This window comes from Pararge aegeria, chromosome 7 (genome assembly GCF_905163445.1).
Source record: "Pararge aegeria chromosome 7, ilParAegt1.1, whole genome shotgun sequence".
In the NCBI taxonomy this organism is placed as follows: domain Eukaryota; kingdom Metazoa; phylum Arthropoda; class Insecta; order Lepidoptera; family Nymphalidae; genus Pararge; species Pararge aegeria.
The window spans coordinates 6,382,112-6,398,645 of NC_053186.1; the positions used below are offsets into that span (position 1 = coordinate 6,382,112).

The 16,534-nt window shown below is 37.6% G+C and overlaps 1 protein-coding gene across 1 annotated transcript; it reads right to left on the reverse strand.

Annotated features, from left to right (window-relative positions):
• Positions 1-1,660: 1,660 nt before the first annotated feature.
• LOC120625209 (angiotensin-converting enzyme-like) lies at positions 1,661-16,138 on the reverse strand. Its single transcript, XM_039892197.1, has 15 exons — positions 16,013-16,138; positions 11,497-11,573; positions 10,837-11,056; positions 9,609-9,984; positions 8,806-8,997; positions 8,136-8,250; positions 7,030-7,182; positions 6,627-6,751; positions 6,118-6,202; positions 5,834-5,927; positions 5,259-5,333; positions 4,806-4,880; positions 3,429-3,562; positions 2,254-2,352; positions 1,661-1,838 (listed from the first exon to the last, which is right to left on the reverse strand). Exons 1-15 carry the CDS (start codon positions 16,091-16,093, stop codon positions 1,661-1,663), a joined length of 2,079 nt encoding a protein of 692 aa, XP_039748131.1. The 5' UTR covers positions 16,094-16,138.
• Between the last annotated feature and the right edge of the window lie 396 nt (positions 16,139-16,534).

A 16,534-nucleotide genomic window follows, 5' to 3' on the forward strand; every position in this document is an offset into this window, starting at 1 on the left:
GTGGTCAGAAATAAACTGCCGCGGTTTCCTGTCAATACGGAAATGGATTGTAGGTACGCGTATTTACGCATAGACCCTAAGTTTTTTTTTTGACAAGAAAAGAGGCGCTTTTGTTTATGGAATGCGCGGAGTCGTATTAGTAGTAAATAGCCTTTCTTGACAAAGCTCTTCCAGGGAAGTACTACTGCCATGCCTATTTATACTCCAAAACAGCATTGCTGTGATCTGGTGTGAAGGGCGTGGTTGCCAGTTTAATTAAAGGCTCATGCAGCTTAACACCTACGCCTCAGGTTGATTACTGCAATTGGCGAAGTGGGCAATGGGCGAGCCTTCTGAGTCCAAGGCCGTGGGTTCGATTCCCACAACTGGACAATATTTGTGTGAAGAACATTAATGTTTTTCAGTGGGTGTTTATCTATATATTATAATTATTTATGTATATTATTCATAAAAAATATTCATCAGTAATCTTAGAACCCATAACACAAGCTACGCTTACTTTGGGACTAGATGGCGATGTGTGTATTGTCGTAGTATATTTATTTATTTATTTAAATCAGTATTATTGGAAAAAAAGGCCAATCACCGACCGACCACCTGTTATTGTCACATGCATGTCTTTTTTTTAGTATTTGTTGTCATAGCGGCAACAGATGTTTTTTTTTCTTGGTATATAATAGGGTCCGGTTTTACGCTTTGGGTACGGAACCCTAAAAACACGATTTTACACAAAAAAAAGTCCCCCAAAGATCTCTTGCTACCGCTCAAGTGCCACCAGAGACCTGATGCTGCATCACACATTCAGGCGACCTCAGCCATGGTGGGTGCGGCTGAGCAGGCCAAGAAGTGTAAATATGAATTAGGCCTTATCGCTTAGTAGCTCTTATTTTTAAAGACAGTTTTAACTAAAATAAGTCCATTTTATATGGTTATATCTGTAATCTTTTGATAAGTTGCTAAGCAAAGTTGTTACTCGTGAAAAAATTTATGAATATTTTGTGACAATAACAATGTTGCTAACTAATAAAATTATGGTTTACGGATAGATCGAATAGAAAATGGACATTGGAGAGTAGCGTTTATATATGGTAGCATGTGCCACGCCAATTGCCACTTCAGTTTTGGTACTCGTTAAGCTATGCTGGTAACTCTGATTCTTCACATTGCGATATGCCGAGCATAGATAGCTCTCTCCATCGCCTGACGAGTGGCATAGCTCGGAGAAGCGTTGGACTTTAAGGTCGAATAGCGACCTTAAAACACCGGTAAACGTTTATTGACCTCCGAGCTAGCGGCAAAAGGCCGTGATATTTGATAATCCTTATCCCTGAAATCCTCCAGTGGATTACCATTGGGTGACATGATGATAATTATTATGATATTGTGAATTTATTTTTAGTAAAAAGAAAACTCGGAGTTAGTTGTGTGGGCTTTTTATGGGTGTTCAGAGCTCTCGTAGCTTTAGTTTTCACAATATTACCTCACAATATTAGGCAAAAACAATAATAATAATAATAATATATGAACAAATCTCAAGACCCTGCCGGTTTTAAGGTCTATTTGAGTAAAACGTCTTTTATTCAATTTGAGTAGGTAGGTACAAATAAACGTTGAAATAAACGTAAAAACAAAATATCATTTATTCCTTACAAAAACAATCTTACAAACTATGTACAGTAATAAAAGACACTAGTAACAATAAAACTGAGAAGTGATTGTTAGTTGCCCACGCCCTCTGTGGGGCAAACAGCGCCACGTCTTGAAAGTTGGAGTTCCATCCTATAACTTGCTCATCCCGGTTTTGCACGCGTAACCAAAGTTCCAGTGGACGGAAATATCTGGATATTGAAAATATACAATTGAAATACTATATTATAGAACTAGTGCATAAAGCGATCTCTAATGCGATACCCGTAAGGTACGAGTATGTAGCGGTCTCAAAATGCACCACAATGATCTTACATCGCGCTAAAGAAGTGTTCGCAAAAATTGACGATATATAAAACTATCAAAGAGTCGGTCGGGCCTCGGTCCCCGAACACGATCACCGGCTCGGGGGAAAATCTTTCTATTGTTACGGTCGAGCATATTATCACCATACCGCCCGTTCAGGTATTTAAAGTACCTATTAATAGTTTACTTAGCCTGTGTGGAATTTAAGATGCTGAATATTTCAAATGAGGTTCAAACAACATATTATACTATGAAATGTATGAAGTTCTTAGCAGCCTGTCTTTATCTGTAAATACTTACTTAACAAGAGATTCTGGGGATATCCTATTAGTTTTGCCACGTGTCATGCTTCTTATAATGTCCGATGCGGACATTGATGCTCCTGGCTGCATTATTTCACTGAAAGTACATTTTCCATTAAGTAAGTAAGCGTAACTTGTGTTATGGGTACTAAGATGGCTGATAAAAACTTTTATGAATAATATACATAAATACTTATAATACACAGATAAACACCCGACACTGAAAAACATTCATGTTCATCACACAATCATTTTCCTGCTGTGGGAATCGGAAAGCAGGGTCGCTGCCCACTGCGCCAATCGGCCATCAAACTACTTAAAGTTTCTCTATTGTTGCTTATATCTTATTGAATTTTGTTTTTGTTTGTGCAACAAAGAATCAAAACAAGTAAATTGCAGTCATAATACAAATATGTATTAATGTTGACAACCCCCAATTTTAAAATTTGTAAATTGAATTTTCTCCGGCCTGGGCTGATGTTAGGTTTTGGTTTAGGGCCGTGGATGGTGGCCACCCTACGGAAAAAGGCGTGCCGTTAAGCGATTGTGCGTTCCGGAACGATGTCGCGAACCTATAAGGGATATGTTTAACAGCCGCCCATAATTCCTAACAGGCGTGCAGCGAGGGTATGCTCAGGGTATGCAGATGATATAAAATGAAGAAAATCTCCAGTACGAGTTATAACAAACTTAAGGATAGGCATTGTAAGAGTTATAAAAAGCCTACCCTCAAGTATTTATAACTCGCATACCCTCGCTGCACGCCACTGCTAGTCTGTTACCTTACACTGCATCATTACTCACGAGCAGGTGGGAATGCAGTCAAGGGTTAACTTGAAGAGGAATGAAAACGTAAATTATTATGCCGAAACTCTGGTATCCAAAAACAGTTATATAATATGTATGATACGTTGTGGGGTTATCCGTAACTTGTTGAATTTGGCCGCCAACAAAGTTTTCCACCTTGTTAACAAGAAGCGCCGCCTAAGCCGTTCACAGAGAAAACAATAAACAGTTACCATGCTTTTTCAGCCGCAAAGCAAGTTGTTGCAATGCTGTGTTCCGGTCTGAAGGGCCCTTTGCTTCAAATTGATGGACACAGGGCGGCATGTTGCAGGACGTGTTCCTTGCATGCACTTATCATCTGCTTGATCCGTCAAAGAATAATCCTACCTCAAAAGTCTCCCAGCATCCCTGCTCCTATAGACATCGCATTCGTGAAGATGGCCGCTGTAACCCGACACCGCGCACATCTGCTCGAAGATCTGGAACTCGAGGATCGTTGCAAGGAAGTATTTGATGTATTCCTGGAAAATACAAGGCTGGCTTAAGGAAAGCTGGTACCCATCTGACAGTTTGGGGTGTGACAATAATGATCATCGTTATCATATCATCTTATCGAATCATTACCAGCCAACTACAGGGCACGTGTCTCCTCCCACAACGAGAAGTACTTAAGGCCGTAGTCCACCACGCTGGCACAGTGCGGATTGGTGGACTCCACATACCTTTGGGAACATTATGTAGATCTCTCAGACATGAAAGTTTCCTCACGATGTTTCAATCACCGTAGAAGCAAATGCTATTTTTAATAGGGTACTTAAAACGCATATAACTTGGAAAAGTTAGAGGTGCGTGCTGGGATTCGAACTCGGCCCAAAAGTGAAGTCGAGCTCCTACCCACTGCGCTATCACCGCTTCATCATATACGTAGAGAATGAAAGACACTATTAATATCTATTAATAGTGTCTTTTCACATAAGTAGCGACACTATCGTTTATACACATAAGTAGCGATTCGCCCCGGATTCACTCGGAAATGCAGATGTTGTAGATGGGGGTTTGGAGTGATATATTAATCAATTTCGTTGTAAATTCACTTTATCTATCTCTAAAGGTTTAGCCGCTCTAAAATATGTTTGATACGACATCAGATATATACAAATCTTTGATTTTCATTGCTTTTATCTACTACAATATACATGTGACGGCCGACTGGCGCAGTGGGAAGCGACCCTGCTTTCTGATCCAAGGCTGTGGGTTCGATTCCCAAAACTGGAAAATGTTTGTGTGATGAACATGAATGTTTTCAGTGTCTGGGTGTTTATCAGTATATTATAAGTATTTACGTGTATTATATTCATAAAGATATCCATCAGCTATCTTAGTACCCATAACACAAGCTATGCTTACTTTGGGGCTAGATGGCGATGTGTGTATTGTCGTAGTATATTTATTTAATTTATTTATTTACATGTTCACGACATATAAACATTTCCATTCAAATAGAAAGCTATTGCTGAACACTGCATTAAAATCCGTTTCCTAATCTAAAAGATCTAAGCGTATCTACAAATAGCGGGACCGACTTTGTTTTAAACTATGTAAAGATAAATCAATATCATCATCATCATTTCCGAGTTTCAAAATCCACGGTCTTGAGTTGTAAAGTAACAATAAACGCAAAATAACTAATGAATAATTTCTACCCTCTTACAATTACTTTTATAGATATTTTTTACCTCATTCCGGGATAATAAATTGGATTACCTGGTCAGATATGACGTGATATTTTGATCCAGGATCAAAATCATCTTCTGTTCTGCCGATTGGAGGAGTAACTCCCTGAAATAAAATGAAGGTTAATTTGGCGAAAAAAATGGCGTCGAAAGGCACCCGACAAATTTATATTTTAAAATTAAAGTTTTTTTTTTTCTGCGTACCCTAGCTTTTGGTTCCTTCAATATGGGGAAGCATGAAAACAAATTTATTCGCTGTCTTTGGTAGTGCGCTTTATTGGATTTAGATTGATCCCACTTAACTATCATGCACCTACATTTATCATTGACTTGGGTGAAGTATAAAACAAAAAGTTTAAAGCTTCTGTAGATATAATGTCGTTCTTCAAACTCTAATTTGTATTTAATTTCTAGGTAGTAAAAATAAAAAGCGTATTGGTGGGCTAACTAATAATATTATCTATTAGTTGAGTTTCAAACTTACTTGGAATCTCAACTTCATCTGCCACCATCTCGCGTTCATGTTCTGTACGCCATCTTCGAATACAGACCACCGCCACTGGTATTATATATAAAAAAAAACTAAATTATAATTAAATAGTTCACAATGATGTGGAATATAAACATTTATATAAGTCTATTACTTACGTAAAACTTTACTCCACTTCGTTTTGCATTTTAAATTCTATTGAATTTTAAATTCAATAGAATTTAAAATGCATTTGTTTTGAATAGACTAACTTTTGATTGCAATTACACCTGCATGGCTAGCACAGGTAGAAGACAAAAATTATATCCCCCGACAAGGAATATAATTAACGTATCAACAAGGTCTGTATAGAACTATATAAATTAGTTTCTGAGCACACTCTAGAAAATATATTTTGTAAAATAGAGATTTTCAGAATTCGTTTGTGAGTATCCACCTCCGTGCCTTGGAAAGTACCTTTCATTTATAGACCACTCGAAATAACATGTCGCTATGGGGTATTAAGTCTGGGTAAAGCAGCGGGGAATAAATGGACTGATACACCCTGATTTTGTAGAAAGAGCCCTCACCTGATCAACCATGAACGCGAAAGGCAAATAAGCCACCTTCTCCAAAGCCATTGACATCAGGAAGTTCATGCTGACCTCATACGGGTCGTGGGACCTGATGAAAATACGAAAACTTATATTAGAAGCGATACTTTGTCAATATATACAATGGACTTTTTAAAGAGGAATGTTTTATGTTTTGTTGAACTTTATAATTCATCAATCAAATCATCGATCATTTGTATAAAATATCATCAGACATCAACCGCCCGACAGACTAAAACTTGTTACAATATCAAACTCACTTGTTTTGATAAAGCCCCATTCTTTGGAGATGTGGTATATTGTATACAGACAACGTAGCAGCGTTCGCTACGGCCTCATGGAACGCTGAAAATAATTAACAAGTATATGAATCAACAAGGCTAGACGGATGGAAGGTACTTAACCGATCTGGTATTACGATATTCATAACAATGAAAAACTTTGTTCCCTTACTCTTTCCGGAAAACAATAATCATCAATATCAACCCATTGCCGGTCACTGGTTACTTGTCAGAATGAGATGGGCTAACGCCGTAGTCCAACTATCTGGCCAAGTGCGTATTGGTAGGCATAACACGCCTTTGAAAATTCTCAAGCATGCAGGTTTCCTCAAGATGTTGTCCTAAACCATTAATTTAATTATGGCGTGGAGACCCGTGCATTGTAGTGGGCCGGTAACGGGTTGATAAAGATGATGATGATAGTAATTAAATTAGCAATTGGACTAAGACGCGGGGAATCACTAGTTTAATGTAATTAACTAGTTTACCAGGGTTTGCGCCATCTCTGAATAACTGCGGCTGATCAGCATACTGCAGATAATACTGGATATGCGCCATCTCGTGGTGTGTAGAGATCAGGTCCTGCATCGTTACTTCTGTACACTGTTTTATTCTGTGAAAGAAAATAAATACTGTTATATGCTAGGAATTTGGAATAGGAACATGTGGCTAGATGTTACCGGTGTGTATGTAGTATATAGACTTTTTCAGTTCTAACGACAGTCCCCAAAGACCCGCATATTTTTTTTATTATTATCTCGATTTAAGTGACACAATATTGTCTTCTGTTTGAGATTATAAGTATTTAAACCGAAGTTGTACTTGGACGTTGTAGCTTTAGACCGTTAGTAATCAAATGAAACCATTCTAGAAGGTAGAAGAAGGACTCACCTGTAGTCTATTCTATTGCAGAAGTCCCACGCGCTGGCAGTGCACTGGACGCTGCGCTGTGCAGGCCGTGCCAGCATGGAGCCTCGCCAGAACTCTGGAGGCACCGGTTTCAGGCCCATAGATACGTAGAACTCCTCAGCCATTTGGAACATTCTGGAGTCCAATCAAACTTCATTAAAACGCAACAGTATTTATAATATCAGTAAGCATTTTCGGGATAAAAACGTGCTATGACGGGATTCAACTAAATAACGTTTGAGAATGAAACACGGCTTAAAAACCAACTGCGAACTTTTTCAGTTCTTTTAAATTTTAGTTAAGCCAGTAATAAAATAAAATTTAACAAAAGTAACAACGAACCCTTTTTATTTTATACATCCCCAAAATTTTATTTTCAAACTTTAATGGTGCTCCACCTTTATAATTTGTTTATTAAATATCCATTCTCATAAAATTTATAAAATTGCATCATTGTTTCAAATTGTTTTATAATATATTTATAAAGTAGAATAGTTTTTTGGCTAGTGTAGTGGAGTAAGGCCTAAACCCTTCTAATTGTGAGGAGCGACCGGTGCTCTGTAGTGGACCGGTAATGGGTTATATCATCATCATCATTATCTCAACCAATTGACGTCCACTGCTGGACATAGGTCTTTTGTAGGGAGTTCCACAATGCACGGTCCTGGGCCGCTTGCCTCCAACGGCTCCCAGCTACTCGCCTGATGTCATCTGTCCACCTCGTTTGGGGCCGACCTACGCTGCGTTTACGGGTGCGGGGTCGCCATTCCAGCACCTTAAGACCCCAACGTCCATCGGTTCTCCGAGCTATGTGCCCCGCCCATTGCCACTTCAGCTTCGCAACTCGCTGAGTTATGTCGGTAACTCTAGTTCTTCTACGGATCTCCTCATTTCTGATTAGATCACGTAGAGACACTCCTAACATAGCTCTCTCCATCGCCCGCTGAGTGACTCTGAGCCTTCTTATGAGGCCCATAGTTAGCGACCATGTCTCTGATCCGTAAGTGGGGTTATATATAATGGTATAATTATATAATGGTATATATATGGGTTATATATAATGTTATAATTATATTGGTGTAGGATACCTCAGTGGTGTGAGCCCTTGACGCAGCATCTCAGAAGTGGCATCCAAGTTCGGCGACTGAGGAAACGGCATCACTAAATCCATTATTGATTTCCAGTTTTGTGCCCACATGTTTCCTGGAAATCATAAGTTAAATCCTCAATCCTTATCCTTACTTATGTTATCAATAGGAAAGTTTGTCTATTTGATTATTTGTCTTTCCTTCACGTCTTACATAAAAAGGGAATCAACATGACTTTCGGCATAAAGTTTGTTGAAAGGACGGTGAGAAGACGAGAGAAAATTTAAAAATAATAAATTCCCAGATTGCCTCCGCCGGGATCCAATCCGGGACGTCCTACTTAAATTCACAGCGCTCACCGTTGCTCCAGGGAGGTCGTCAAAATTATTCAATTATTTATTAAATGTTTAAACCATTCCATTCTGCGCATCGAGACGCACGAAGTTCGAGAAGTCTGAAAGATTTATTCAGACTATAGGTACTTAGTAAAGTTAGCAAGATTGTACAAAAGCACAAAAACACGATTCTTGTACTTTTTGTAACCTATAATTTTTTTATAGTTCGTTTATTAATTGATTTATTAGGAAAAATACAGTCTGTGAAAAATTCAAATATCTACCTGTTACGGTTCATAAGATATAACCCGCTGACAGTCATACGGAAAACTCACCCAGTAAATGCGCGGGTATTGGACCATCAGACCTCACGCTGGCTTCACCGTACCGAAGAACCAGTTTCCGGCGGACGTAAGTGAAGAGCTGTTTGTAAAGTGGCGCCACCTGGTTGTAAATCTCTTCCACGCTTGCTCTGAAAGATTGATCTTCATAAGCTGCCCGCATTTGGTCACCTGCATCTCTATAACCTAAAGATTAAACAAGTAGATTTTTTTTTATTTCCCTCAAAAAGTTAGAAACCTAAGTAACCTAAGTTGTAGAAACTTCAATGAATAGAAGCAGGCGTTACTTTGCGGAATTCCATGATATATCATGAAAATTAAGCTTACTCCGCGAAAAGCAGGAGAATCTGTATGGTGTATTTAGAATAAATGTTAAGTCAACTTAACAATTATTCATTATAAAGTCAACATCTCCTGAGGATGCTCCGGTTTTGGAGCGAAACATGCGTAGAGTGTACATTGCCGAAAATCTATTTGGTGTGGAGTATAAGGTTTGAAGAAATTATAAATTACAGATTCTCCTGCTTTTCGCGGAGTACAGCAAAATAAGCTTAATTTTTATGAAGAAACTTCATTGGTTTATGTGATAACAAAACGACAATACTCTTATGTGTAAATGTACTGTTTTTTTCCTGGAAAGTTAAAAAATAAATAAACAAATGAACTACATAGCAAAAGGCATTGAGCTGTACAGCGCAGCGCCAACAACCTAACTGAAATCTACTGCAAATATCTGAACAGAAATCTCTAAAAATGACAGATGAAAAATACAATGTAATATGCAAAATCAATCTTACCAGTATTAACAGCAGCTTCATTAGCTAGTTGCACATATCTCATGAACTTATTCTTTAGTTTGGGACCAGTTTTATCCCTGAAACTCTTCCATACGTACAGCAACTCCTTTTCAATCCTCGAATGTGCTAAAATCCTCGAAATCTCTGGATCCAATTGCATATCACAATAATTAGGATAATCAGAATTGTCCTGATGAGGTTGGTAGTGCTGGAACGGCTGATTGTTTAATTGATAAGATTGGTAAGCTTTGGTTTCCTGCGCCTCTGTTACCTGTGCAGGTAAACGCGGTACGTGAGGATCGTAAGGTTTTTGGCCGAATGGACATATTTTTGCAGCGTTGTAGACTTCTTTCATCTCAGTTATAATTTGCTGGATCTGAAATAGAGAAGATGTAATATTATCATTGTACAAAGCAAAGTTCATTCAACCTGTTTAAAAGATCTAGAGATTGGTGGAGACCCAAAAATAGCGCCACTCTCAACATAAGGCGGCCTAAATATATCCTTCACGACCTTGACGATCAAATTACTACTGACAATGCAGGGAGCATTAAACTTCTGCATAGGACACACAATAAACTTCTGCACAGTGTCTTGTCACACCGGCGAAGACACTGTGAGGTCCCCGACTTCTGACGTCATCCGGATGTTGGCACCACTACACCACGGCTTCGTAGGTACGACTTCGTAGGTGCGGCTGCGGACTAATCACCGTCTGAAACCCTGTCACTCCGAACCCTGAGCCGAAGTTCGGCCGAACACGAGGCGCCCTCAGGCGGACCTTCCCTTCTTTGAGCCCTAGGGTTCAAACTTTTCCTCGAAGAGCGAGATTCCAAGGCACGCCAACAAGCCCACGTTACGCTGTTAAAATTATTAGGGTGAATCAGCTACACACAATGAGTAAAAATAGAAAAACCCATTGTCCTAATCGCTTTGGCATACGTCTTTGGCAGTGTAGTAACTAACCACGGCTGAAGCATGCTCTCCACCAGATCAGAGAAAATTCAAAAATAATAAATTCCCAGATTCGATCGAACCTAGGATCTAATAAGACTGTTGTCTTATTGTGCTCACCACTAGCGCTGCAGTGGTCGACATAACTTTTATTGCACATCACACAAAAGAGAGAAGCAAGCATGGCAAAAGTACAGAAAAAATAAGAAATGATAACAAGAGATCAATGCACGACCCATGTGATGCTGATGATGACGGCCATAGGAAGACAAACCTCAGAAAACTTTTCATCGGATAACGAAGCACGGCTTGCTTGCACTATTCTGGTCAACTGCTTCCTTCCCTGAGGGTCTGACAGCCGTGACGCATCATAAACGGCTGCCTTCCTCCAGGACAGTTTCTCAAATTTCGAGCTCAGGGCCAGTTCCTCCAGCATTCTGCGCCGATTGTGTTCTGTGATATTCGTCACAAACTTCCATTGGGACATGGTTACCCTGTAATAGGTTAAAATTTATTTAATTCTACATACAAAAAAACAGGCGATCGTCAAGGAGGTTTGAAGACAGGCATAATTATTTCGACTGTAATAACACTTGAGAAGACATACTTATTACATGAAGCCAAATTTGTATGTCTTGAAGTTACCAACAAAAACACATCCATTCCACGGGAATCCTACATGTTTCGGGAATTAAAAGTAGCCTATGCGCTACTTCAGACTATAATCTGACACTGTTATTTTCACCCAGATTCGATAAGTTGTGATTGAGTATCAAACATTCAAAATTTTAAGCAACACTTATTACTCAGAATAAACTTAATTGTCTTTTTATTTTTGGTGATAGCCTAGTCTATTAGTTATGATAAACTTATTTGGCTTAACTTCGGAGTTAGGTATAAGGGAATAAACAAAAGTAAATGGACAAGAACTCGCCTATAACACATTCCAGAAGCTTCTCGATCATATTCTCTGAGGAACTGCGTGGCTTCCGCGGCATTTGTATTTACACCCTGAAAATATGATAAGAACGGATTACAGAGGATGTAGGTCACAACGTAAAACTTACTTTGCACTGCATCTGGGATACCTATGGGCACACGCCTGTATGGCAGAGCATTTTATCTTTAAATACATAAGCCCAACGTAAATTTATTGAAACCTCCTTTGGACCCTTGGGGCCGATCACTCTGCCGTCCTTCATGTGCGCTGACCCTTAGATCTAGAACCTTGAAATCTGTCATGATATCATCTTAAGGACCGGATGAGTTTACAAGATTAAGTTAGGTATGACATGTGCATAACGTGGAACCAAGGTTACTTAACTAAGTATTGTAATTTTGAAATTATTGTCTTAGATCGTAAAATGATACACACGACTTATGAGACGTTTATTTATTTCGGGGAAAAAAGCTTATATCGAAACTATTTAGAACTCTACGATCAATATATAAAGATAGATCCAGCCAATCCCTTCTTGAAAATTTTATAAAAACAGTTACAGGTCTCTACCTAAAGTAGCTCACTTATATACCGATCTATAATAATAAATAATACAGTATTTTTAAAACAAAAGATTAGTTTTTATAAACAAAAAGTGAATAAAAATAAGTGATTGGATATCGTTTGCGAAAGGTACAGAAATAATTTGTGAGGTGGAGTTATAGGTTTATTTTACATGTTTACATGATAGTTCTTAAAACACTTGTTACAGCGTTACAGGTCACTATACAATTGATGAATTTCTTAATGACAAGGTAGCTTGGTAGCAGCACCATGTTAAATCATAAGAAGTGAATGTGGGGCAGAAACAACTGCTGAGTTTCCTGGTTTGGAAGAGTTTGTCTTCAAAATTTGCGGTAGAGTCACTACAAAATCGACAGACTTGACATATCAAACTGCATATGGATTAGCTTACTTGAAATATAACAAAAAATAGCAGATAGGTCTAAATTTACTCACCTGGGGAATAGGGTGGAATGTACCTTACAGAGGACTGATCACCCGTCTGGCAATGACCGGCGTCCCCTCAATATATAAATATATATAGAACTACTACCAAAGATACTTTTTTGATTTACTTGTAGAAATAATACTAATAATGCCTCATACGTGATTTGATTACCAGTATCACCTGGGGAATAGGGTGGAATGTACCTTACAGAGGACTGATCACCCGTCTGGCAATGACCGGCGTTCCCTCAATATATAAAAATATATATAGACCTACCACCAAAGATACTTTTTTGATTTACTTGTAGAAATAATACTAATAATGCCACATACGTGATTTGATTACCAGAAAGTGTTTAATGAATGAATGAAATTAAATTAAATACACTTTATTGTTCACTAAACAAAAAAAAACAAGCATTTAAAAAATCTATTTACATAATTAAAATAAAGAAATTGAGTACATAAAGTTAAGAAGAAGGATTAGGGTGTACACAAAGTAATACTTAAATAATAAATATAAATTACAAAAATAAGTAAATAATAATAATAAATTGAATAAAATATACATACTTCATAAAAAAATATATATAATAGAATATTTAAATTAATCTAATTAGTCTATTTAGTTTATTCTTGGCCGCAAATAGAACAAATACTAAGAAACATAACAAAATGTTTTGCCGTTTTTATAGGCACCAACACTCACTTGGCCGTTTTTAGGGTTGAGTCCATTCTGCTAAAGTTATAAATGAATTTTAATTCTACAGGATGTCCAGTTACTACATGTTTAGTTCAGTTTTGGAGCACTGGGTCGCACCGTATTGTTCCAAGCGGGTACCTATCGAGTTACGTATTTGCGTTACACAGACTGACAGACAAGACAATACAAAACCGCTTTCACTAAGGCTAAGTATATTTTAATAGCCGTTATAAATTAAAACTTTGGTGTGAAGTTTCGTCAAGAGTGTCGGCTTATAACCTAGGATTATTATAATTACGGCCGATCGGTGATTCGCCCTGCTTACTGAGTCCAAGGCTGGGGGTTTGATTCCCAAAACTGGAAAACGTTTGTGTGAAGAACATTAACGTTTTTCATTGTCTGGGTGTTTGTTATGTTATAAGTATTTATGTATTTATATAACTCATCAGTTATCCTAGTAAACATAAAACCAGCTACGCTTACATTGGGGATAGATGGTGATGTGTGTATTGTCGTAATATATTTATTCACTTCGCGATAAACAAACGAATTATTTGTGCCAATATGCCAATACTTAAAAAGAGCATCGGGGGGCTGTAAATGACCTAGTGATTCCGATCTCACAGTGTGGGTAAACTAAATAATATAATCAAATATTGATCCCTCACCTGTAGGTACCTAATGATTTTCTCCAAACAAGATAGTGCTATATTATTCAATGATAAAAATATAAAGTACTTAGTACAATTGTTGTCCGTGTTAGTTCAGGAGTATTCTAAGAGATGGTGTTGTGTATTTTTTGGTTCATTCGCACATATTATGTTTTCATTTAAATCCATGGATAGGACGCAAATATATACTTACTGTCTCATTTGTGGTTTTTGATGTTAACTTGATCATCATTATCCTAAGGAAATTAACACCCCACTGCTGAGCTCATGTATGCAGTTCATGTTCCATAAAGAAAGGGATATAGAGCATAGATCAACAACGCTGCTACATTGTATGTAGATCGCTGGCTTTAACGATTCTTAACATAAGTAGTATTATTAATAGTAAATAACCGCAATCGTCATTTTAACGTGCTCTCCGAGGCCAGGTGTTTAACATTATCGCCAATTTTCTAACTCCAGGCTACCAGGCCCAAGATATTTTTTAACAGAGAAATCAAATCTATATATATAAAAGAAAGTTGTGTTAGTTACACCATTTATAACTCAAGAACGGCTGGACCAATTTTTATGATATTTGATTTTTTGGATTCCTCTTAGACCGGAATAGGATAATAAGTATTAAAATATAAAATTCATAAAGAAAAAAAAAATTGTCCGCGGTACGAAGTTCGCGGGGAGTGGGGACAGCTAGTTAGTACCTTATAAATTCTTGGTGAATTCATTTCTAGGATGTGTACCAGTAGAACTACAACCCAAAACCGCCGTCATGGTGTTACTCACAGTAAACGGGTAAAGTCTTTTGTGTATTAAGTGCAACCTTCACGGTGTAGTGACCGGGTTGACAAATTTTCCGCCAAGAATCCGGGTCAATTAGGGCTTAATCACTTTAGCTTCTTAAGTTTTCAGCCAACGGTAGCAAGGCTTGCATAGGTATGAGATACAAATTTATCCCCCGGTTATATCCACTGACAATGGATAAAGTTTACTTGTCCACCTGCCAAAATGCGGCAACAGGGAAAAGTTTACGCCCGTTTTATATAAGGCACAGGTATATTATTTGGATATTACTTCCACCCGTTTGCACATGGTTGGAGAGTTGATAACACTGTGGAAGTGTGTGTTGGAAGACATTTTGTCTTTTCCCCTTGGAAAAAGTGTCTCCTGCTCCTGCCATCCGTGTAGATTTAGAGCTATACGAGAACAGTTAGAAATGCGAAGGGTGTGGAAAGAGGGAAGGTGGTATAGATGAAAAGGATTAGTGCTGCAACTTTTCCCTGGGAAAAATACTTTTATGGGAAAAATTTACGAAGTTTGCGTAAAAACGTACGTGATGACAATCAAAACATTGGGGGGTTTACATTTAACCTCATGTCTTGATTATTGATTGATTATCCTTTATTTAATGACTCGAGTAATGAAGATACCACAGTATAAAATGGAGATACAACTCTCCGGTGCCTTTGATATTGTAGTAATTTTCCTTATTAATCCGTGGTCAAATTTGATATTAAATGTATTAACATTTACAATTGAACACATAGCTGAAGCTGTGACAGCAGGTAAGTGGGTAGGAGATCGACTTCACTTTCGGGGAGTCGAGTTCGAATCCCGGCACACACCCCTAAAATTCTTAGTTATGAGCGTTTTAAGTAATTAAAAATATCACTGCCTTTGACGGAAGTTCAATATAATGTTCTCAAAGGTATGTGGAGTCGCACAAATCCGCACTGTGTCAGCGTGATGGACTACGGCAGGGTCAGGGGTTAAGACCCTTGCCCTGTATTTGGCTAGTACCCAATGCGTCGATATGATGACATAGCTGAAAGTTTTCAATGTAAATTTTTATGGCAACTTTGTACAGGTATTTGTCTAAAAGTGTTGCTTTCAAGAATAAATTGTAGAACAAAAATTTATCATCACAAATATGAACTCTAACTCTCCATCGACTTATTCTCTTTCAATCTAGCCTTGTTTTTTAATACTAAGTAATATCTAAAGATGAAACAATTCTTAATGATAGGAAAGTAATGTACTTAAGTAAGGAGAACTAGCACCATATGGCGTGGTTTTTACTGTTATCTGTTTTATCTCATCATGATTAATATAATTGATTCTAACTTACCATCCTAAGGTAATCATCGCAGGCCGCATACCGTGTGTAGAAAGCAAACAGACAGTACAGAGCTACTCTTTTGCCGTCCATGTTCTTTTGAGAAAAAAAAACCAATTCAGATTTATAGAGTCAAAGCACGATCTTCATTTGCAAATCACGATTTATTCTTTAATGTAATAATGTATTTTATTCTTGTTAATAATAGGCATTTTTATAATCCTGTAAATATATTGTATTAAGAATTTCTATTTAAAATAGAAAGGGTATTTCTTTATTTAGATTATTTTTATTAATTTTGTTTATCCCACTGTTCTTTTATTTATTGTTAGATTTTTTTTAGTAGATAAAAAATATAAAGTCGGTTTTTTTACATTTTAGCGCGAAGAACATGCGCACGGTAGCTCAACTTGTTTATTGAATTTTGTAAGCTATCAAATTCAATTTGATAGATGTTCTAAATAGTTTTTAGAGTATTTTAACGGTTCTGTGGTGGTTTTTAGTACGTTTTTAGCCGGTTTGAGTTAGAAAACT